The sequence below is a fragment of the Rhinichthys klamathensis genome, unplaced genomic scaffold, assembly GCF_029890125.1.
Source record: "Rhinichthys klamathensis goyatoka isolate OS25496 unplaced genomic scaffold, OSU_Roscu_1.1 h1tg000230l_1, whole genome shotgun sequence".
Taxonomy (NCBI): domain Eukaryota; kingdom Metazoa; phylum Chordata; class Actinopteri; order Cypriniformes; family Leuciscidae; genus Rhinichthys; species Rhinichthys klamathensis.
In genome coordinates this window covers 530,412-554,796 of record NW_026606754.1, presented here as the reverse complement: position 1 = coordinate 554,796, position 24,385 = coordinate 530,412, and the positions used below count along the sequence as shown (strand labels likewise).

Below are 24,385 nucleotides of genomic sequence, written 5' to 3'. Positions count from 1 at the left end.
CAGAATTGCGTGTTTATCAAGCAATTCTGACTATAACGCAATCGCGACTTTAGCCTAGGCCTATATCACGCAATTCTGAGGAAAAAAGTTGCAATTACGTTTTTTTATTTTGTATTCTGTGGTGGAAACAAGCATACTATACATAAATGATTGTCATGTCAATGTAAAATTTTCCTTCCACTCATCGTCTGTGAAATTGTCCAACATTTGACAACTGACACCCCATCAGTGCTTGCGTCCACAGACGCGCTTCCGCTGTTTTACTGCCTGATAAATAAGCTGTTCATGTGCTCGTCATCTTCAAATTACGACCTGAAATAGATCAATATTAAGTGGGAAACAGTATGAACATGTCAAAAGATCTTGTTACATAAATCACGTCAACCCGATCACTTATTTAAACTATGTTCGGTTTCATCAATCGGAAATTAAAGGTGTCCATGTAAACGTTGCAAATTAAAACGTCAAATGTATTTTTTCACATTCACTCACTCATATATATATATAGGCCTACTGTACATTTACGTTTCTGCCTTGTGGAAGTATACATCACGGATTAAACGATCCCGACGTGTTGAATGATGATGTTCAGTGTGCTTTCAGGGACGTCTGTGCCTCGGCTTCACACACACCACTCACTGCAGCTTCAGTGAACACACACGTCTGTGCCTCGGCTTCACACACACCACTCACTGCAGCTTCAGTGAACACACGTCTGTGCCTCAGCTTCACACACTTCGCCTACTGTGATCCTGTGCTTGTATTTATCCTATTAGATTCCTTTATGCATCATCTACCTTTAAACTTGGTTTCATATGTTTTGTATTTAAGTATATTTGAGATGCTATTTAAGTATTATTTAAAATAAATAAATTGTATTAAGCTGGTGATGACTTTTGTCAATTTATTTCCTTGCCCAATTTTTAATTATTCAGTATTTTATTTTTAATCAATGTTACAAAAGGTTTATATTAAACTGTTCTTCTGAACTGTGAAATATGAAGAAATCAGAAATATGAAGCAGCACAATTGTTGATAATGATAAATGTTTCTTGAACATCAAATCATAGACTGATTTCTGAAGGATCATGTGACTGAAGACTGGAGTAATGATGTGGAAAGTTCAGCTTTGATCACAAGCATAAATTACACTTTACAATATATTAAGAGTTATTTTAAAACATAATATTTCACAAAGTTACTTACTACTTTTACTGTATTTTATCAAACAAATGCAGCCTTGGTGAGCAGAGGACTTGTTTAGATTCAGAAGTGCACAGAATAAAGAGGAAAAAAGGAGAATGAAATAACTCAATTGTTTATTCTTAAAAAAAAAAGAAACATATCCAAACACAAATAAAGCACAAATATAGGCATAACTAACCAAAGTGACACACAGACACAAATAAAGAGGCATCACACATTTCCCTTTGATAGCAAGAGGTCGATTTTAAGATTTAACAGCACACTCATGAGAGTAAATGAACACGGCTCATATTATAAGGCTTCTATGGCCTTTAACCATAAATAAAATCATTTCACATTATAAAACAAGTAAAACTGATGTGATTTCAAGTACGTTGAAGCTGCAAATGAACAGAACTCTGGATACTATGGTTGGAGGTATTTGGATCAGCTCTGACTGTGTGTGTGTGTGTGTGTGTGTGTGTGTGTGTGTGTGTGTGTGTGATCAGAGATCAGCTCTGACTGAGACGTGTCTTGCTGGCGAAGTCGGCGCTGAGTTTGCGCATGACCTCTGCGTGACCCTGTCCTGCGAGCTGCTGTCTGGCGGAGCTGTAGTTCTCCTTCACGAAGCTGGCGAAGGGCGCTGGCGCCCGCGGCTTTGAGGGAGTCAGCAAAACCAGCTGTCCGGTGCACAAAGCACACACAAACTTCGTAGTGTCCAGTGACTTAGAGTGGCGGCCGATCCTGTGAGGGACAGAAACACTGACTGTTAGAGACAGTCGTCCATGTTTGCAGTATCAAGTACAGTGCCTTACGAAAGTATTCGGCCCCTTGAAGTTTGACCTTTTGCCACATTTCAGGCTTCAAACATAAATATATAAAACTGTAATTTTTTGTGAAGAATCAACAACAGGTGGGACACAATCATGAAGTGGAAGGAAATTTATTGGATATTTCAAACTTTAACAACTGAAAAATGGGGCGAGCAAAATTATTCAGCCCCTTTACTTTCAGTGCAGCAAACGCTCTCCAGAGGTTCAGTGAGGATCTCTGAATGATCCAATGTTGACCTAAATGACTAATGATGATGTGTGTAATCAAGTCTCCGTATAAATGCACCTGCTCTGTGATAGTCTCAGAGGTCCGTTTAAAGCACAGAGAGCATCATGAAGAACAAGGAACACACCAGGCAGGTCCAAGATACTGTTGTGGAGAAGTTTAAAGCCGGATTTGGATACAGAAAGATTTCCCAAGCTTTAAACATCCCAACAGCACTGTGCAAGCGATAATATTGAAATGGAAGGAGTATCAGACCACTGCAAATCTACCAAGACCCGGCCGTCCCTCTAAACTTTCAGCTCATACAAGGAGAAGACTGATCAGAGATGCAGCCCATGATCACTCTGGATGAACTGCAGAGATCTACAGCTGAGGTGGGAGACTCTGTCCATAGGACAACAATCAGTCGTATACTGCACAAATCTGGCCTTTATGGAAGAGTGGCAAGAAGACAGACATTTCTTAAAGATATCCATAAAAAGTGTCGTCTAAAGTTTGCCACAAGCCACCTGGGAGACACACCAAACATGTGGAAGAAGGTGCTCTGGTCAGATGAAACCAAAATCAAACTTTTTGGCAACAATGCAAAAACGTTATGTTTGGCGTAAAAGCAACACAGCTCATCACCCTGAACACACCATCCCCACTGTCAAACATGGTGGTGGCAGCATCATGGTTTGGGCCTGCTTTTCTTCAGCAGGGACAGGGAAGATGGTTAAAATTGATGGGAAGATGGATGGAGCCAAATACAGGACCATTCTGGAAGAAAACCTGATGGAGTCTGCAAAAGACCTGAGACTGGAACGGAGATTGACAATGATCCAAAACAAAGCAAAATCTACAATGTAATGGTTCATAAATAAACATATCCGGGTGTTAGAATGGCCAAGTCAAAGTCCAGACCTGAATCCAATCGAGAATCTGTGGAAAGAACTGAAAACTGCTGTTCACAAACGCTCTCCATCCAACCTCACTGAGCTCGAGCTGTTGTGCAAGGAGGAATGGGCAAAAATGTCAGTCTCTCGATGTGCAAAACTGATAGACATATACCCCAAGCGACTTACAGCTGTAATCGCAGCAAAAGGTGGCGCTACAAAGCATTAACTTAAGGGGGCTGAATAATTTTGCACGCCCAATTTTTCAGTTTTTTATTTGTTAAAAAAAGTTTGAAATATCCAATATATTTCGTTCCACTTCATGATTGTGTCCCACTTGTTGTTGATTCTTCACAAAATTTCTGTGTAATATGTTTGAAGCCTGAAATGTGGAAAAAGGTCGAAAAGTTCAAGGGGGCCGAATACTTTCGCAAGGCACTGTATGAGCGAGACTAGCGATTATTTTAGTAATCAACCGATTATTGCGACGATTAACCGGGCGGTTATTGCGACGATTAACCGGGCGGTTATTGGGACGATTAACCGGGCGGTTATTGGGACGATTAACCGGGCGGTTATTGGGACGATTAACCGGGCGGTTATTGCGACGATTAACCGGGCGGTTATTGCGACGATTAACCGGGCGGTTATTGCGACGATTAACCGGGCGGTTATTGCGACGATTAACCGGGCGGTTATTGCGACGATTAACCGGTCGGCTCTTGCGACGATTATCCGGGCGGTTATTGCGACGATTAACCGGGCGTCTATTGCGTCGATTAACCGGGCGGTTATTGCGACGATTAACCGGGCGGTTATTGCGACGATTAACCGGGCGGTTATTGCGACGATTAACCGGGCGGTTATTGCGACGATTAACCGGGCGGTTATTGCGACGATTAACCGGGCGGTTATTGGGACGATTAACCGGGCGGTTATTGGGACGATTAACCGGGCGGTTATTGCGACGATTAACCGGGCGGTTATTGCGACGATTAACCGGGCGGTTATTGCGACGATTAACCGGGCGGTTATTGCGACGATTAACCGGGCGGTTATTGCGACGATTATTGAGTAATTCCTTTTTTTGGGTTAAAAAATAGACCCAAGCATACAATGACTCAAAATACATATTTAATAACAAGGAGGCAATAATAATAGTTTCAAATAAAATATCGAAATCAAGTAATCAATTATAGTTTTATAGAAAAACACTTAAAATTCACAATATAATATACATAATAAAGACAATATAATACACATAATAAAAACAATCAAGTTATGTACATTATGTATTATAACAAATGCCTGCAGAGGCACCAACATGGGCGGTGATTGTTGTTACACTTTACAGCAGATCAAATCCAGGTTTAATATTGGCCAAACGATGTTTACTTAATCTTTAATATTTGGCAACTTCTTTAAAAAAGAAATACTACAGCCACTGTAATTTCTTTGTAATTTAATTTAGAATTTGTGTGCTGTATATACATTTTATGTATTTGTACTCGATTTGTGTGGAGGTTTTGAATGTGTACCGTTTGTACACATTTGCATAGGTTTTGAATTTATTATGTGTTGTACACTTGTGTGTTTTGAATTTATGTACACAAAATCTTTCATTTGAAAGTCACGTGTCTAGTATCTGTAAAACCGCATTTTTCCATCTTAAAAACATATATCTAAATTACGTCATATGCTCTCATTGACAAATGCGGAACAGCTAGTTCATGACATCAAGGCTAGATTATTGTAATGCTCTTATGGGTGGTTGCCCTGCACGCTTAATAAACAAACTACAGCTAGTTCAAAACGCAGCAGCTCGAGTTCTTACCAGAACCAGGAAGTATGACCATATTAGCCCGGTTCTGTCAACACTGCATTGGCTGCCTATTAAACATCGTATAAATTTTAAAATATTGTTGACTTACAAAGCACTAAATGGTTTAGCTCCGCAGTACTTGAGCGAGCTCTTAACGCATTATAGTCCATCACGTCTCTTGCGATCTCAAATTTCCGGCCAGTTGATTATACCTAGAATATCAAAATCGACTGCTGGTAGTAGATCCTTTTCCTATTTAGCACCGAACCTTTGGAACAGTCTTCCTAACATTGTCCGGGAAGCAGACACACTGTCAGTTCAAATCTAGACTAAAAACACATCTCTTTGACCTAGCATACACAACACATTAGACTTCTATAATTCAATGTTAGGCTGCATAGTTTAGGTCAGACGGAACTGGGAACACTTCCCATAAATCCTGATGTACTCGTTACATCATAAGAAGAATGGCATCTACGCTAATATTAGTCTCTCTGTTTATCCCGAGGTTTACCGCAGTCCGCCGGATCCAGATCTGATGAAGGACCTGCGTCTGGACACGACGACAACGCAGTCCTGAAGTGTCACTAGTCCCTCCCTGTGAAGGCCTCCTTCCCTTTACCTCTGGACAGATACGTTGTCGGGATAATTCCGGTTCACGTGGCTATGGAAGCCATACAATTTTTTTTATTATAAATTTATTTCAGGGTTTGCGTTCTCGAGCCACCAGGCACTTTTTTGTGCTGATGAGCGGACCTGATCACATTAAGGGTTTTGTGTTAGAACGGTGTCATGTTAGCGGCCCCTAAGTTAAAGGACAATTCCGCCGGAAAATTAAAACCTAGGGGTTAATAACACATTGGTACCGAGTCGACCATTCTCTGGGATGTGTTTTCATGATAATCGAATGTACCCAGTTTTAGCTTGAACCACAGATTAGCTTATAACGCTATAATAGGGCATAGAGTAAGTAAAAATAAAAATCGCTAGTTAATACCACTAACAAGGCTCAAAATAGCCCCACACTAACAGAGGACTGAGGGTCCCTACATGCAAACCGAAGCATTGAGAACTCTGTAAATGTACAGACCGTTTAATAGGAAGATACTTTATAAAGACAATACACTTCGCGTATACAGACAGGAGCCATCTTGGAGAACAGTCTCGACCAGTCGAACGCCGTGCTAAGTGAGCTGAACTGTGACTTGGAATCTCATATGGTCCGTTGTTTCCGGAAGAAAGCACTGAGCGCATAAGAGAAGATCTGAACGCAACGACCAGCTCAGCGTTCGTGGTTCGACTGGTCGAGACTGTTCTCCAAGATGGCTCCTGCCTGTACATACGTGAAGTGAATCTGCGAGGGAAAATCTTCTGCCTCACGGGAAACATCCCATCGCATGCATTCCTATTGAAATGACAACAACGGTAAATGTGACCAAAGCAGCAAAAACCAGGAAAGCTCTACTCACGAGTTCTCGCAGCGGTTACACTGATACTGGTACTTGTAGTTGATGTCGTAGCTGTGGCAGCGGGTCACCATCGGGAGCTCGGGATGAGCCAGCATTGCTTTACGGGCATAAAGCCTCCAGAAGGGCCCGTGCCCGTCACGAACGCCGTTAATCAGCCACGTGGCAGCGTGACACAACTCATGCACCAACGTGTCCCGTAGACGATCTGTCAGGGGAAACACATCGCGTTTACTGGCAAGCATCAGTTGAGCTGTTGAGCATTTTAAAAACGGTGAAGACAAGCACCTGCGGAGTCGCACACTTTGTCGGACAGCTCGATACGGGCGTATCGTGTCCCAGTGCCGCGCTCCTGGCCCGAGACGCAATACCCCGCTGTCTTACGCATCTTCTTGTTCCATGTGACAGACATGTCCGTGGGAAGCTGAGGGGTGGGAAGTAATGATTTTAAAACAACCAGAGACGTTTTTTTTCTCATTCCACTGCCCTGCATCTTCAAGGTTTCTGCACATTTTTTAAACTGCGTTTTAAAATGCATTCTGTGTGAATCTTGTGGTTGTCGCCGTTGGTCAGTGTCTGTCGGAACGGTGTAAATTAGCCTAAAAGTGTTGTGACTGGTTGCCAGTACAATTGCTAAGGTGTCTTGCTAATTGATCATTTTAAAAATTGAGTGTTCATCAGAGGGGTCCAAGAGTCTAGGACTTATGTCGCACTTGAACCACAAACATTCACAAAAGGAGTTTTGAACGGATTCGAGGAGTTTTGTGGTTGAAAGTGTAAAAAGTAACAAATCCTTCGCTCGCGGGTCAATTTGACCCCCTTAGGAATGAATGGGATGTGAGGAATGCTTCAGTACACACAGAAATACCTAAAAATGCTCACATCAAACTAAAAATGCTCAAACTTTAACCAAAAAATGACGTGTGTAATGTCTACATGTGTATCTGAATGCATACTGAAGAGAAACTGACTTTAGGACCCAGAGGAACAGTGTCTAGAGTTATGAAATAACATGATATATAATTGTTTTCCCACAAGAGGTCGGCAAAGACGCCCAATGTAAGATATTTTGAGCTGAATTAAAAGGGTTACGCATGAAATTGTGAGTTATTTCGAATTTTTAGTTGAAAGAATGTGAGGAATGTCCTTAAATTACTATTTATTTATTATTTACAGATCAAATCTAGTAATTTAAAAAGGTAAATAAAATAAAAATTAAAAATAGAAAAAAATAACCAAAATGAAATAAAATTCGCTTTCTGGACAAAAAAAACACAATTAAGTATAATTTTAGGGCAAGATGGGAAAGATGCGTTACAGTGCGAGGGACTGAGTTAGAGTGATATCATGCAGTGGCAGATGTTGATTTCTGGCTCAGGTCAGAGGTCACCCTCAGGTCTCTATAATATTCTGGATTAGTGGTTGTTCGATACAGCGTCACGACCGACATGGAGTGTGTTTACATGCTCGTTCTTAACCCGATAGTGCTTAATAAGCCGACAACATGTGTGTGTGTGGTCATGTAACGCGTCAAACCCTTTCCCTTTGTCGCCCTAAGGTCATAAACAGCTTAAGAATAAACCAATTTTTCCCTGATTTCTGTCCTTAAAACACCTTAACCTGCGTTCTGTCAGCTTATTGAAGTGTGCATGTGTGAGATGAGACATAAAAACACCTTTCAATGTGATTACGTAATGTGTGTCGCATCACAGCGAGTGCAAGATGAGCATTTGTGGTTAAAAGTATATAAATGTTTATTTTGTTTATAAAATGTCCGCTGGTTTGTCCATCAGACTCTTATTCCTCGGCTGGATCGTGTCGAGACTTTGAAGCTGCACTGAAACTCACATCTGGACCTTCGACCCATTGGACCCCATTGAAGTCACTATATGGAGAAACATCCTGGAATGTTTCCTTAAAAACCTTCATTTATTTCGACTGAAGAAAGAAAGACATGAACGTCTTGGATGACGTGGAGGAGAGTAAATTGTCAGGAAATGTTAATTCAGAGGTGAACTACTCTTTAATTTAACGTGCAGAACACACAGTGAACATGACATAAATACGGTGTGGGTTTAAACGAACCTCGAACCCTAAACATCAGCCCTGGTGCTTCACATGTACCTGACTGTCAAACACGCTGGAGTTGTAGAGCTGGAAGAGTTTGGCGGTCAGCTCCTCTTTCTTCTGTCTGAAGCTGCGGCCGAACGAGGATCCCGGATCAGCCAGAGACTGCAGGAAGCATCCGGGGGTTTTACACAGCAGCGCTCTGGCAAACGGGAACAGAGGGATATGAGCGTCATCATCCGGTGCTGACGGAGTGAGTACGGGCTCAGGTCGGGGGAGTGAGTACGGGCTCAGGTCGGGGGAGTGAGTACGGGCTCAGGTCTGGGGAGTGAGTACGGGCTCAGGTCGGGGGAGTGAGTACGGGCTCAGGTCGGGGGAGTGAGTACGGGCTCAGGTCGGGGGAGTGAGTACGGGCTCAGGTCGGGGGAGTGAGTACGGGCTCAGGTCGGGGGAGTGAGTACGGGCTCAGGTCGGGGGAGTGAGTACGGGCTCAGGTCGGGGGAGTGAGTACGGGCTCAGGTCTGGGGAGTGAGTACGGGCTCAGGTCGGGGGAGTGAGTACGGGCTCAGGTCTGGGGAGTGAGTACGGGCTCAGGTCGGGGGAGTGAGTACGGGCTCAGGTCGGGGGAGTGAGTACGGGCTCAGGTCGGGGGAGTGAGTACGGGCTCAGGTCTGGGGAGTGAGTACGGGCTCAGGTCGGGGGAGTGAGTACGGGCTCAGGTCTGGGGAGTGAGTACGGGCTCAGGTCGGGGGAGTGAGTACGGGCTCAGGTCGGGGGAGTGAGTACGGGCTCAGGTCGGGGGAGTGAGTACGGGCTCAGGTCGGGGGAGTGAGTACGGGCTCAGGTCGGGGGAGTGAGTACGGGCTCAGGTCGGGGGATTGAGTACGGGCTCAGGTCGGGGGGGAGTGAGTACGGGCTCAGGTCGGGGGAGTGAGTACGGGCTCAGGTCGGGGGAGTGAGTACGGGCTCAGGTCGGGGGATTGAGTACGGGCTCAGGTCGGGGGGGAGTGAGTACGGGCTCAGGTCGGGGGAGTGAGTACGGGCTCAGGTCGGGGGGGAGTGAGTACGGGCTCAGGTCGGGGGAGTGAGTACGGGCTCAGGTCGGGGGAGTGAGTACGGGCTCAGGTCGGGGGAGTGAGTACGGGCTCAGGTCGGGGGAGTGAGTACGGGCTCAGGTCGGGGGAGTGAGTACGGGCTCAGGTCGGGGGAGTGAGTACTGGCTCAGGTCGGGGGAGTGAGTACGGGCTCAGGTCGGGGGAGTGAGTACGGGCTCAGGTCTGGGGAGTGAGTACGGGCTCAGGTCGGGGGAGTGAGTACGGGCTCAGGTCGGGGGAGTGAGTACGGGCTCAGGTCGGGGGAGTGAGTACGGGCTCAGGTCGGGGGAGTGAGTACGGGCTCAGGTCGGGGGAGTGAGTACGGGCTCAGGTCGGGGGAGTGAGTACGGGCTCAGGTCTGGGGAGATTCAGTGTTAGCAGGTGCGATTCACGGATTAACCGCTGAATTTAACCATCATAGAGTGAAAGTTTATCATTTGGATGTTTTGTCTTGCCAATTTACACATTCAAACAATTTTAAGATTCAATCAAAAATATCTTAATTTGTGTTCTGAAGATGAACGAAAGTCTTACGGGGTTGGAACAACATGAGGGAGAGTAATTACTGACAGTTTTCATTTTGGGGTGAACTATCCCTTTAAATTCAGTGTCTTCACGGTTACTTTCCCTGTGCAGCCTACATGCATCTTTCTCTACCGTGAACGAGATTATAATGTTATTCCCCCGATGCCGATGTACAGATCCAATGTTACATTTGAGGTTGATATTTCTCCTGGTTGTTTAGATGTGTAGGCTAGTAGGGTTTCCCTCAATACTTCAGGATCCCCCTGCTGGACATATACAACGCTTAACGAAGCTTAATGGACGAATACAGTGATGTAAAAGACCAAACTCGCAGGCAAGCAGACTCAGAATATGAACTTAACGCGCAACGTTTGAAGCGTTTCCCAGTGATATACTGGCATAAAGTTGTAAATGCAAAATTGGCTTGACGTTGGACATTCGCACATTTAGGGACCGTCTCTAAAGTAAGATACGACATCGGTACGCACGTTTCCATGTGCGTCGGAACCATTGTATATGGGTGGGACAAGACCCACCCACTTTTTAAGACCAATGATATTGGACCCACTCACTTTTACCGTCTCTAATTCAGCGCATATGTCTGTTCACTTTTCAGAGCGCCGTCAGTCAAATCCAGTCCACTTGAGGAATGCCCTAATAAACTAAACTCCATTTCTGCTGAATCATTATATTTCTCAACAAGCCGCAACTGACGAAAATAGCTGCCAGTTTTACCCTTCCAGTCAAATATTGCTCTGCAAACATCAATAACAGCTTTAAGTTGTCAATGCTGGCAATGACAATGGTATCAGCGGGATAATCCACAGATGGCTTTAACGGGCCCGTGTATTCAACGATTTTAATGCATGCGGTGGAGGCAAGAACCGCCCGACGTGAAGCGGAGTTTAATTTACTTGTTTAACTAGAAAGGCACCAAAATACATGAAATGGCACTTACTCCAGAAATATTTTTCTGGAGGAGGACCCACACACTTTTTTTTTGCTTCAGACGGCCATACACGTTTCTAACTTCTGTTGCCCAGTGTTGACCAGTACCTGCTGCTGGGAGGAGCTCTGGGCTCGGTTCGGCTCACGGGACTCTGGGTAACTGGCACTCCTGTACCAGCTCTCTTACCCACGGCAGACGGGGTCGACAAACAGGGAGCTCGTGGTTTGGGTTCTACATCGAGAGAGAAAACACAAAAAAGAATGAATATTTACTCCATTTGCAATTATAGCTGGAAATCATGCAGGTGTAATGCATCTCCATAACTGCTTTGACCTATAAACACACTCTTGCTGGAAAGCGATGCCTTATGGGGATTCGTTTATCGTTTTTAACTGATACTTCAAAGATTGATCAACTCATTCAGACAGTCAAACTTATAACATTTGATCAAATTGATAAATGTTACCAAGCTAGACATTTAAAACTGGCGAATGAACAATATTTAAAACTTCACAGAAATGTTTAAGACATGACAACAATCGCAGCTTTAAGGATCTCCCACTCTGGAGCAAAGCAAAGGAAAAGCAAACTTATACGCGTGTCAGTAGCTTTGTTCCCATCTAACTATTTTTATACGCATTTTGGAATATCACATTAAAAATTTAAATAAACACACACACACGCTGGATGGTAACACCAACAAGTGCATAACATAAAAAAACATGCACTTGTGGCTGATACATTTCGTTTCCAATAAGATATGCACATAAATAAGATGGAAACACATTTACAGAATAAATCCCTCAATAATAAACCAAATCATTCTGATCACATAACTTCAGAACCACCAAACCAACATTTGAGATGCTGCGATGTGATTGGTCCGCTGGTTGAGTGTGTGATCAGAATGATTTGGTTTAATTCCCTCCAGAAGCGTCTCACACACATGAGTGTGTTCCCGAACACCAGCATCCGAACGCAAGAGAACATGACAATGTTTACTGTGTTTCGTCTGATGCTCTGAGACACACTCGTTAAATACGCTCAATTATGACATTTTTAATGCAAATATGACATTGTTTGAGATGTCTTTATGACAACTTGACATTACCAATACATCATAACCTGTCATAAATATGTCATAAACATGACATAGCAGATTATCAAACTTAAAGGTGCAGTGTGTTATTTTTAGCGACATCTAGTGGTTCGGTTGCGAGTTTACACTAAGGCCTCAGCCCACCGCTCACCTCTCCCTTTCGAAGAAGCTACGGTGGCTAAAACGGGACAAACATTGTCGTATTGTCAAATGTATTCTTACGTTTGATCATTAATCTGCTATGTCATGTTTATGACATATTTATGACAGGTTGTGTTGTCTTAGTAATGTAAAGTTGTCATAACCAAGACATCCCAAACAATGTCATATTTGCTTTAAAAATGTCATTAAATGAGCGAATGACACTTAATGACAGTTGTCATAAACATGCATAAACCCTCCTTCATATTCATGACATTATGAAGGTGTCATGTCAGTCTTATGCGCACCCCTTCAAGTAAAGTGTTCCCGAACACCAGCATCCGAAGGCAAGAGAGCATGACAGTGTTTACTGTGTTTCGTCTGACGCTCGGAGACCTGTGATGGACAGCCTGATTGCAGACACTCACATTTTTAAGTGAAACTCAAGGTCGAGGACTAAATCTTTGGGGTGCGGACTGGAGGGTCAGGTCCTAGAGCTCTTCCTGGACGAATTTAGGTGAAAAATATTTTTTATTTTATGAATATTGCATATTTATGCGCCGAGAAAACACCACAGGCACAGTTCAATCAACATGGGAAAATCTCACAGTAAAACTGACTCTTCCATCCAGATAGGGCTTTTCTCCACTTTTATTGTTATTTTTATTGTTGTTTTAATTCCTATGTGTTTCCTTCTATGCACAGAGCTTTGAATTACCATTGTGTATGAAAAACGCTATATAAATAAACTTGCCTTGCCTAATACTGATACTGAGAGCCAATTTCCCGGGAAGTGACAATTTAGTTTTCTTGCACACGAGATGGAAACTGAATATAATTTGTGAAAAGCAAATTCTGTGCAGAAGTTAAATGTGCAAATTTGAATGTAAACAATGACAAACAACAAGCATTAACCCGTTTCCGTTCATACAGCGCATATCAATCGAACCTGCTCTGAAAATGTGGTTGCGAATCCTGAGTTAAGCCCTATTCGGACAGGATTAGCTTCACAAGGGTAGATGGATGTTTTAATGGCCTGTAATATTAATGGCCAATTCACACTGGATAAGAGATTTCAGTAAAACTAGCGGAAGTGGAAGGGCTAACTTGATTTGCGCTCCCTGATAGTGATATCACATGTGCAAACACATATAACCTATATTTATATAAAGCAGCTATGGTCCATCTGAACAATTTATTAATTAACTTCTGATTGGATTGTGTTGGTAATAGGCACTTATCTAACGCTAAAAGAAGTGTCGTTCCTCTAACAAGTGCTTTCGATCTTCTTTCTGCTCTGAATGGTGTGTAAAACACTAGAGTTTTGCCACAGACTCGTCCCAGCGTCTAGAACACAACTGATGCTTCATCAAGCGTTCAATGCTTGAAAAAAACGCCGAAAACTGCTTTTAAACAGGAAATGATGGAATATTTACTAACATTTACAGCGGGTCTATTCGCACGGGATTAGCATTACCCGAGGTCATCTTTCAGACCTTTGTACTGAAGGTAAAAGTCGCTGTAATCTTTACTGTAATCTGGCGTTGTCCGTAATGATGACTGAGATGCACATTCAGACGGGACTAAAATCTCTGAGAAGCTCTGGTGATAATGAATTTACCCCTCCTTTAACATGCTAAACTAGTCCCGTCCGAATAGGGCTGTAAGGTAGTCACTGTCAGTGTTGTGTGTGACTAGTAAAGAAATGCATTACTTGGATATTTTATTGTAAATTTTATGAGTTATTTTTTCAAATAAGTAACGCAAGTTACTTTGTTTTCCCATTTATTGACTGACAGCTCTCCTGTCCCAATGTTGAGACATAAGTGCAGAGGTGTGTGTGTGTGTGTGTGTGTGTGTGTGTGTGTGTGTGTGTGTGTGTGTGTGTGTGTTTAAACATGATGGTTATTGTAGTACTAGACTAAATGTGTGCATGCATTTACTCATTTCACTTGAACAAAAAAAGATTCAATATTCCACAAAATGAATAAAATCAGTAAAATGCAGAATCAGAATACTACGCAAACCTCCAATAACTAAATATGTTAAATAAAACATACATTTATTTTTTCATTTTATCTCACTTTGACCAATGTACATGACTTAGTTAAACCATAAGCAAAAATAACTATAGATTTTGGGGGTTTTATTGGTAAAGTAAGTGTTAAGCTTCTCTCCTGCATCCTATTTTTCTGTTATCCAGAACAGCAGATGTTTTGCCAGACGTAAAACCGTAATTTGTAAAAAAAAATAATAATAATAATAATTGGTGCGCCGCGTTAAAAACTGGCCGACAAATGAGATTAGAGCTTTTGCTCAAGTGCCTGAAGCTGCTGAAGTTACAGTACTTGGCATAGACATTAAATATGATGTCTATGGTACTTAGTGGCGCTCAAGCACGAAATGATCTTGCCAAGCACACATTGATCGAAGACGACGACGAAGAGGAAGATGCAACGAGGCAAGATGAATGTAGAGCTGCTGGTGTCTGGAGTCACAAGAACTTAATGAAAAACACTAGCCAGGATGCCAGCCGAGCTTAGCCCCGCCAACAGCATTAGAGGTCGGGAAGTTCGGTCTGGACTTGATCCGTTGTGAAGCAAGTATTCCCGAACCAAAGCTGTTCGGACCAATCAAATCATCAGGGCGGGCTTTATACGATGATGGACAGTCAATTCATTCATTTCGTTCGTTAAATGAATCAAATGAGTCGAAAAAAGATTCGTTCATTTTGATGAACGAGTTCGAACAGGAGAGTTACACAGAACAGAGCAAGGCGGGCATTTGAGCTTATAAAACTTAAACTTTGTTATTTATTTTTTAAATGAGCGATCGTTTCGCTTGATAAGACCCTTATTCATCGTCTGGTGTCGTTTAAAGCCCTTTGAACAGTTTGCAGTTTGCAGTGAAACTGTCTTTTGGACCTTGGACCGTTTGGTGCCCAGCAAAGTGCATTATATGGAGAAAAATCCTGGAATGTTTTCATCAAAAACCTTCATTTCTTTTCGACTGAAGAAAGAAAGACATGGACATCTTGGATGACATGGGGGTGAGTAAATTATCAGCAAAAGTTTTTTTAAAAGTGAACTAATCCTTTAACCATTTCATTTGAGAAAAACTATTGTCATATACTCGCACAAAAACTCAAAGGTCTTGACGGCAACCCGTCAAAATAAAGGTTTGGTTTAACTTAAAGAAATTGACAGAAATAATTGTATAGGCTACTGTACAATAGATTTAACTACGTCTCCATTAATTAAAAATACTACTACTAATAAATAATAATAATGTGTGCATAGAAGGTTGCTTATTTTTCACTTGATTTTTTTATAAGCAATATTTCTCAATATCATCAATATTTTCATTTAAACAGCATGTAGCCTTCAATGCTTTCATAAATGTACCGTCATAAATAATAAAGTCATTGAATTGAATTGAATATTTTTTTTCTTCAAATAATTAAATAAATTGGAAAAATAGTTCAAACTGATTTTGCTGTGGTACCGAAATTGGTACCGAGAACCGTAAAATTTTAATGGTATCGGTACCGACCACTGAAATTTTGGTACCGTGACATCCCTAAGACAGCGCATTCATTTTAAAAGAGAAACAGAGAACCACGATCAAGGCATTTGTCGATCCAATCGAGTGCAGGGGCATTTTCTTTTCCTGGTTGGGTTGAAACGCCCCATAATCACAGCCCAATGGAGCCGTATCAGACTGACTAGAGTCTGAGTATGACGACGTCAGGCTAGAAAAACGCCACAGCGACTACAGCAACCTCGATTAGGGGGAGTTATGGACAGGAATTGCAGAGCAAATAGGATTCAGAGAGTGAAGCATCACTCGGCGCATCGCCAGTGAAAATCGCTTGGGTATGAACACACAGCAGTGTTGTTTTTGGCAGCCCTTTTAGTTTTAGTCTTAGTCTTTTGGACGAAAATGCTTTTTAGTTTTAGTCACATTTTAGTCACTTAAAAACTTAATAGTTTTAGTCAAGTTTTGGTCGACGAAAACAAAAAAAAGGTTTTAGTCAAGTTTTAGTCAATTTTAGTCAAAAAAAAAAAAAAAAAAAAAGTCTTTAAAAAATAGAGAAAATAAAATGCGGCTGTGTCAAAATTGGTATCAAGTTCAAAAATAGAAAAGAAATAAAAGTGCCACTTTGCAATCTGTTAAAAAAAAGAAAAGAATAGAAATCCATTTGGCAAGACAGGTCTATTTATCCCTGCATTAGTGGCTGCAATAAGCCTGTTTTGAATTGCACAACTTCTCAAAAGTCATGCTCAATGTTCAGCTGAGATGTGTAGTTTGTTTTCAGTGAAGCTGAAACAGCTGAAAAGCCCATCTCACAGAGATATGATGTGGCAAAGGGAAGAAGAATGCACACAGCTCTCTGCCTTTCGCCTACTTAAAAACGTGATATATATATTTTTTTAAATAGATAAAATAGACATAACATACTGTGTTTGATATGGGATTAAAATGATGGGTAGTGTATGGGCAGTGTATAAGATATAAACTAATGATTCATTACTTTAATATTCCTTTGTTCCGATCAGAGCATGTGAGCGGAGAGCGCATTTCTGAATATCCATCGGCTCGCTCATTCAGCTCAGGCTCGCGCGCTCAACACAGAATGGCCTGCTGGTTCGAGATATGTGGAATAAGAGCTGCCTCCGACTAAAGTTTTTATTCTAGTCGATTAGTAGTTGTTCATTTAAGCCATAGTGGACAAATCGCCCCTTTATATTAATTTAATTACTTAAATAGGCTATACGGGATATTGAGCGTTATAGCCGCACTCGAGCGCACGACCGCACGCATAAAGCTTGCCACAAAGAACGATTATGATTATGAATGTGTAAAAAAAATAGCAAGGAGACATTTAATTGTTTATTAATAAACTGGTGTTTTCGGTGTCGCTGCAAAGATGAATTTGACGATGCGGACTCGGCATGAACGAATAAAGATAAAAAGGCATAAAACGGAAAATTTCCTCCCGTTAGCAGGAGACCTGTCACGGCAGAGGGGCGCGCCCCACACCTTGAGAACCACTGGATTATACTGAAACTGAAAGTATGTCCATAAATCATATCTCGTCGTTTCCGACCACCAAGCCCGTTATTGGCTTCGCCGCCATGGTCCTTTGAAGATGTGTGGTGAGTGACTAGCCGCAGCCGCGGGTGTGTTGTTGTGTGGAATCTGGTGCGCGCGCGGCATGGGTACCCAAAACAATGATAGGAATTTTTTAGCTCAAAACAGACAGATCTCACGCAAAATAGGCAGAAATGACATGCATTGCGAACGTCAGACTTATAGTCATTTTCGTTCCGTCTTGTCAACGAAAACTCGAAAACGTCTCGTCATGTTTTAGTCACCTTAGGGCCATTTTTAGCTAGTCATCGTCGCGTTATCGTCATAAAAAAAGTGCGTCAATGAAATCATTTCGTTATCGTCATCGTTGACGAAAACAACATTGACACACAGAGGCAATAATCGTCCCGGTGTGCGCGGGCCTTAACGCATTGCAGTTGCTTTTAAAGGGAGTAACGCAATATTGTAATGCATAACTTTTCAAAGTAACTTTCCCCAACACTGGTCACTGTTGTGTGTCCCTCATTCATAAGTGAACTGTGTGAAGCACATTGAGCAGACTGTGCTGGTGTGAGTGTGAGCTGTACCTGCAGGCGTCCTCGGGCTGGCTTGGGCTCGGCCTGCGAGACTCTGGTTCTGCCGGACCCGGTCCAGTAACGACTGGAACTCCTCCTCGGAGCTGCCGCTGTCGTCTCCAGCGCTGGGAGTCACCGGGACATGAGGCTTGTCCTCTCGGGGGTGTCGGGTCCTCCAGGTGCTCCGGATCACAGCGCTACGGTCCTCATCGCTGTCGCTCAGGAACACTGGATCATCGCAGCGGGGCGGGGGGCGTTTCTCGCTCTTCTGGACGGGTTTAGGAGTTCTAGCACTGGCTTTCCCTGTACAACAACAACAAAAACGACCCAAAACTTGATATAGTGGCTATTTTATATTAAAGGAACAGTGGTGTGTGATCCATGAATGAATAATTCAGAACGGTTCAGAACCGGATTCATTAAAATGATCAGACTCAAATAAGCATTCGTTTAATAATATGATGGCTAGACATCAGAACCAAATCAAGTCTCACACTTTGGAAGCAGAAGTCCCCCCTGTGGTGTAAATCCAGCTTTTAATGTTGTTTATGTGTCTATGTGGTGTTTTTAATATGCTTTAAGACACACCATGTGTAAGTTCATAAGTCGACAGCATTGCTGAGTATTTTCTGCTTAAAACTGCAGTGAACCAAAGACAGTCTCAAAAACACGGTTTGAAATCGCTGGTGTTTCTGACGTCACAAACGACCTTGTAACCAATCAGATCAACGTGTGATCGTCAACCAGTGGATCTCTGAGCTGAGTGAGTGAGTGGAGGCGGGGCTCATTTGCATATTCATAGAACCGCGCATACTAAATGAGGCAAGGGTGTCGAGTTACATTCAAGATATTTTAAGGCATGAAGAATTTTTATTCAAGGAAAAACTGTTTAAATGTCATTTTGGTGATCAAAGATGAGTTTTAAGTTGGGATACACTGAAATTAAAAATTTTGGGCCGAAAACCGAAACCAAAAATGAATTAATTTTTTTTTATTAATTTCTCATTTTAAATTAGTTTTTTGTATAATTGCATTATTATTAGACTTTTTAATTAAATTCAATAATTTTACTGAATCTGAATATTTTTTTTTTTAAAACAAGCAAATAAAATAACCACACTTTTGTTTAAAGTAACAAAAATTGGACCGAAAATAGGCCTATATTTATAAAAAAAATGTAAACAAAAAAAACAATATTTTCATATCTTTATATCAATATATTATTCTTCATTCAGTTCTATGCAACAGAATCAGATTTACCAGATTTATTTTTTGATCAATATTCAAAATAATGTATAGTCCTACAAAGCTATTATTATCAGAGTTTGAAGTTGTGCATCTTCGCTCGCAAAACATGCTGAGCCAGAGTGAAACCCGATCGCTGAACACGGACGGGCATATGTTCGGGCTATATTTTCGACCAATAACCGAAAATGCCATTTTTACAATAGATCATTTTCAGCGACAGAAATTTCGGTGCATCTCTACTCTTAAGGGATCCAATTATTGACTACAGGGGGACTTTAATTATGAGAGAGAAATGATGAGCAGTTTGTGCATTTTAAAGTTGGCAAGAAACAGAAATGTATCTTTTCTTCCCCATTGTGACGTATATATCCAAGCGAGACGCTTCTGGAGCAAATGTAGGAAACGAGAAGATGTCGCTGATGGAGGGAGGGGAAGTTATTCTGATTCAACATTACAGGAACATGAGTTTAACACAATAATGATAATTAAATACTGCAAAAAATCCATTAAAAAAGAAGATCGTCAGTTTTGATTTCATGGTGACTTTAAAGAAACATACCTTTATTAACGGAAGGCTTCCTCTCAGAGACAAAATCCTCATCGGATGAAATGCTGTCCACTATGAAGCGTTTCAAACTGAGGGGTGAAATAATAACGTATGATTGACAGTCGTGATGAATGATGATGATGATAAACTGAAGAACTGGTGTCCATCTAACAGTGCAACACTGACCGGTCATCACTGCTGCTCACCGACTGAGACCGGACTTTAGTCTGAGGGGTTTTCACTCGATTTAAAACTGGACAGAAAAATGTAAAAGGTAAAAATTATGTGTGACATCTTATTTGATTTGAAAGCGGTTGATAAAGAACTTACATATTTCAAAGTCATCATCACTATCTGAAGACAAAACTGGAATGGGTTCTCTAGAAGAGGAAAATGGTGATTTAGTTAATGTACAGTATAGCCACAGCATGGGCTGCACCGGATCCAGATTATTGGGGTTCGGCCGATCACCGAATCCACTGGTTAAGATTCTGCCGAATCCGAAACCCAATCCCGAATCCTACTCGCATCCTCAGTCCATTAACACATTACACACACTAATGAAGTAAACAACATCCACAACAGTGTATTCATTTTTTTATTTTTTTTGTTAACTGTTAAAAAAACAAAGAATAGGCAACATTATGCCAGGATGACAAGTGGGAAAACCTATTCTGACAATTACCATAGGCCTATGTTTACTGTAGGCCTCAAGATCCAATCAATATCCACAATATTAGCCTTTTAGATTCATAATCCCATAAAGTAGGTGCTACCCCCAAGTACAGACCAAAACCTTTCAATAAAAGTGCAACGATGCAAAGAAAAGTGTTTTTCTTTTTTTTAAATCAGAATATGTTTGGTGACTTAACTGAAAATAATGTTATTGAACGTTTACTCAATAAACATTTGAGGCTGTTGTTTCGTTTAGAACAGTAGCCGGAATATTACGAAAAAGTCTAGGCCTAATCACACACATCTCCTGCATCATAATTAACCTTTAACCTTTCAGGAAAACAAGACACTCGGCACTGCAAATTGAACATATGGCTCGACCTGAATCGCCTTCTTTTGACTAAAAGTACTGCCAAACAATATTAGTTGAATATTAAAGGTCCCCTGACATGGGGTTATTTTATTATTTTATAATGTTTCCTGGGTTGCCCTTATAATGTTAGTATGTTTTTTTAAGATCAAAAATAGTCATAATTTAGAAATAAAAGGCATTTTTTCTAGCCTGAGTTTAGCCTTTGATTTGAACGCTCTGTTTGAAGGGGCGTGTCTGCTGTGGGATTCAGTGTAACCGCCCACTGCTGTGATTGGCTGTGGGATTCAGTGTAACCGCGGCCACTGCTGTGATTGGCTGAGGGATTCAGTGTAACCGCCCACTGCTGTGATTGGCTGTGGGATTCAGTGTAACCACCCACTGCTGTGATTGGCTGTGGGATTCAGTGTAACCGCCCACTGCTGTGATTGGCTGTGGGATTCAGTGTAACCGCCCACTGCTGTGATTGGCTGTGGGATTCAGTGTAACCGCCCACTGCTGTGATTGGCTGTGGGATTCAGTGTAACCGCCCACTGCTGTGATTGGCTGTGGGATTCAGTGTAACCGCGGCCACTGCTGTGATTGGCTGTGGGATTCAGTGTAACCGCCCACTGCTGTGATTGGCTGTGGGATTCAGTGTAACCGCCCACTGCTGTGATTGGCTGTGGGATTCAGTGTAACCGCCCACTGCTGTGATTGGCTGTGGGATTCAGTGTAACCGCCCACTGCTGTGATTGGCTGTGGGATTCAGTGTAACCGCCCACTGCTGTGATTGGCTGTGGGATTCAGTGTAACCGCGGCCACTGCTGTGATTGGCTGTGGGATTCAGTGTAACCGCCCACTGCTGTGATTGGCTGTGGGATTCAGTGTAACCGCCCACTGCTGTGATTGGCTGACATGCTTGCATATGAAATAGCTAACATGTGAAACTCTCTCGAATACTTTAACTACAGCTATTATACGTTTTTACTATTGCAGCTATCGAGATTAACGAATCGTGAGATGTTTTTAAAGTATTTAGATCTATTCCCATCACATAAATGTTGCCGTGATGAGCATTGAGTAGATGACAGTCGATCGAGAGAATAACTTTGCAAAGCAGTTTCTGCTCTCTCTCTCTGCTTTCCCCAATGCTAACACGATGATGTAAATACAGTAAGAGCTTCGTTGTGCAGTGTAACGTGCGTCATTGATTTCATAACGAGTTGTCCAGATAAACTCGCGCTGTGTGGAAATATTGTTCTTTGATCGCTTTCTGTAGAATTTGTTCACAATTTAAATAAGATTATTTTTATCCTACTAAAAGAAACGATGTGAAGTTGATATTTTAGTTACTGGCTTGACTGATGCATAAACCGTATTGAACGATTTTGAGAGAAAGATTCCCTGTCTGAACTTGAACAATTAGGCTACACATCAGAAAGTGTTGCTTGGTAGCTCGATCGATTTATCATCAGACGTTCATCGAGGCCAGCTCTGTATTGGCCCAAGTTGAGGAAACAGTCGTTGGTGAAATGTTTGGACCATACACAACTTTGGGAAGTTGTGTCGGCGCATTTCCGGAGAAAATAAAATTAACCCACTGTTTCTTCAGAGGCTCGGATGAAGGAACTAAAAATACTTTTGTGTTCATTTGTACATCCGAACACTGATCAACTGCCATGCTTCGCTCATTTGCAAGCCATGATATCTCTCGAGGAAAGAATCAAATCGCGCCGGCGCGTTCGTACTTCCTGGGTATAGCTCACTTTCTCATGCGCGAGCCAAATTCTCCGGGTGGGCAAAGCAGAGAAAGGGGAGGTAACCTTTCCTCTGTATGACGTAAGGAGGAGATTCAAGATCAGCGCGTCTGAGCTGCAGAGAAGAGAAAGATAGCCAAAGCTCGGTTTACACCGATTGAAATTTCTAGCCACTGGGGGACCAAATACAGGCTAGGGGAACTCATATTAATGTTAAAAAACCACAGAAAGTGAAAATTTCATGTCAGGGGACCTTTAAATAAAATAAGGAATGGAATTCGAATAGTATTATAGAGGAAGATTGACAGCCCTTATCAGTGTGTTGTGATTGGTCGAGCGCTTCGAGTGTGTTTGGGGAATGTCCCGCCCCTTTCCATAACCGCCAGTTTAACACACTACTAATGAACTCAACCAGGCCCCGCCCCTTTATTCTGCATATTAATTATTATAATGAGGAATATTGTGACGTGTTCGTTCCCGGAAGAAACTCGAGACTACGAGAAACACATTCTCACCTTGGCTTCTGGGCAGCTGATGCAGATTGTTTTAATGTGGATTTTGGTGTAGCCTTTGCAGCAAGAACTGGAGAAATAAAAATCAAACACAAAATTCATTCATTCGCATACCATAAGAATCCATGCAAGCAAATCAAGTGTTCAACCGAAACCAAACCGAAATATGGCTGCATCTGAAGTCATGTACTTCCCTACTATATAGTATGTTTTGTTTGAATTCACAGTATTCACGAGTAGGAAAAGTCCTCGGATGACCGACTTCTTCTGGTGGGATTCGGAACTGTGCATCTGATGGACACTATCCCATGATGCCACGGGGCAGGAGTTATTAATGACAGTGAAGCGACACAATTAATGCTGGTAGATCACATGATAATGACAACATGGTGAATGTATTGTGTCCAGATTACATTCATACTATATATAAAACATACTTGATAATAATAATAAACATTTCATGAGCAGCAAATCATCATATTAGAGTGATTTCTGAAGGATCATGTGACACTGAAGACTGGAGTAATGATGCTGAACATTCAGCTTTGATCACAGGAATAAATTACACTTTACTATATATTCACATAGAAAACCGCTATTTTAAATTGTCATAATATTTAACAAAATTACTGTGTTTTGTTTGTATTTTCAATCAAATAAATGCAGCCTTGGTGAGCAGAAGAGACTTCTTTTAAAAACATTAAAAATCTTCCTGATCCCAAACTCTTGAACGGCGGTGTATACAGTAGTGAAGTGTGTGATTTGGGACCAGCCTTACACTGATCAAAGTCATCATCATCTGAAGTCAGGTGTTCCTCCGGAGTGTGATTCTCCTTGCCCGAGCCGTCGGTGTTAAAGCTGCCCAGCGCTGGACGCCGGCTCTTCCTCAAGCTCTTCCTCAGCTGCGAGAGAAGGACAGGCTGTGGTGAAACGGGATCATGGGACGGGTTGTTTTGTAAAAGACGTACATGTTGATTATAAGCACTAACCTTCTCTTCAGCTTCATCAAGACCCCCGTTTCGGTCCCACCCCAGCTTCTCTGAGACTCTCTGAAACAGAGACACGGTCCCGGGATCCATCGCCACCGGAAGACTGCGGATCGGCACCTGAACACAACACTCTCCTGTGGTCACGTGACAAATCATAACTGTGCTGAGCACGACACTCTCCTGTGGTCACGTGACAAACCAAAACTGTGCTGAACACGACACTCTCCTGTGGTCACGTGACAAACCAAAACTGTGCTGAACACGACACTCTCCTGTGGTCACGTGACAAACCAAAACTGTGCTGAACACGACACTCTCCTGTGGTCACGTGACAAACCAAAACTGTGCTGAACA

At 42.1% G+C, this 24,385-nt stretch overlaps 1 protein-coding gene across 1 annotated transcript; it reads right to left on the bottom strand.

The window, feature by feature from the left end:
* Positions 1-1,667: 1,667 nt before the first annotated feature.
* Positions 1,668-24,134, bottom strand: gcna (germ cell nuclear acidic peptidase). The gene is made up of 12 exons (XM_056265182.1): positions 24,032-24,134; positions 23,821-23,944; positions 23,046-23,112; positions 20,077-20,126; positions 19,933-19,999; positions 19,759-19,835; positions 17,964-18,254; positions 11,150-11,273; positions 8,532-8,676; positions 6,696-6,831; positions 6,411-6,615; positions 1,668-1,929 (listed from the first exon to the last, which is right to left on the bottom strand). The coding sequence occupies exons 1-12, from the start codon at positions 24,119-24,121 to the stop codon at positions 1,698-1,700; spliced, it is 1,608 nt and encodes a 535-aa protein (XP_056121157.1). The 5' UTR covers positions 24,122-24,134; the 3' UTR covers positions 1,668-1,697.
* Between the last annotated feature and the right edge of the window lie 251 nt (positions 24,135-24,385).

Excerpts from the sequence above, each read along its gene's own strand:
- gcna (XM_056265182.1), bottom strand. The coding sequence starts at position 24,121 with ATGGATCCCGGGACCGTGTCTCTGTTTCAGAGAGTCTCAGAGAAGCTG. Across the intron at positions 8,677-11,149 it reads AGAGCTCCTCCCAGCAGCAG|AGCGCTGCTGTGTAAAACCC; the intron begins GTACTGGTCAAC and ends CCCGTTTGCCAG. Across the intron at positions 1,930-6,410 it reads TGTAACCGCTGCGAGAACTC|GATCGGCCGCCACTCTAAGT; the intron begins GTGAGTAGAGCT and ends TGTCCCTCACAG.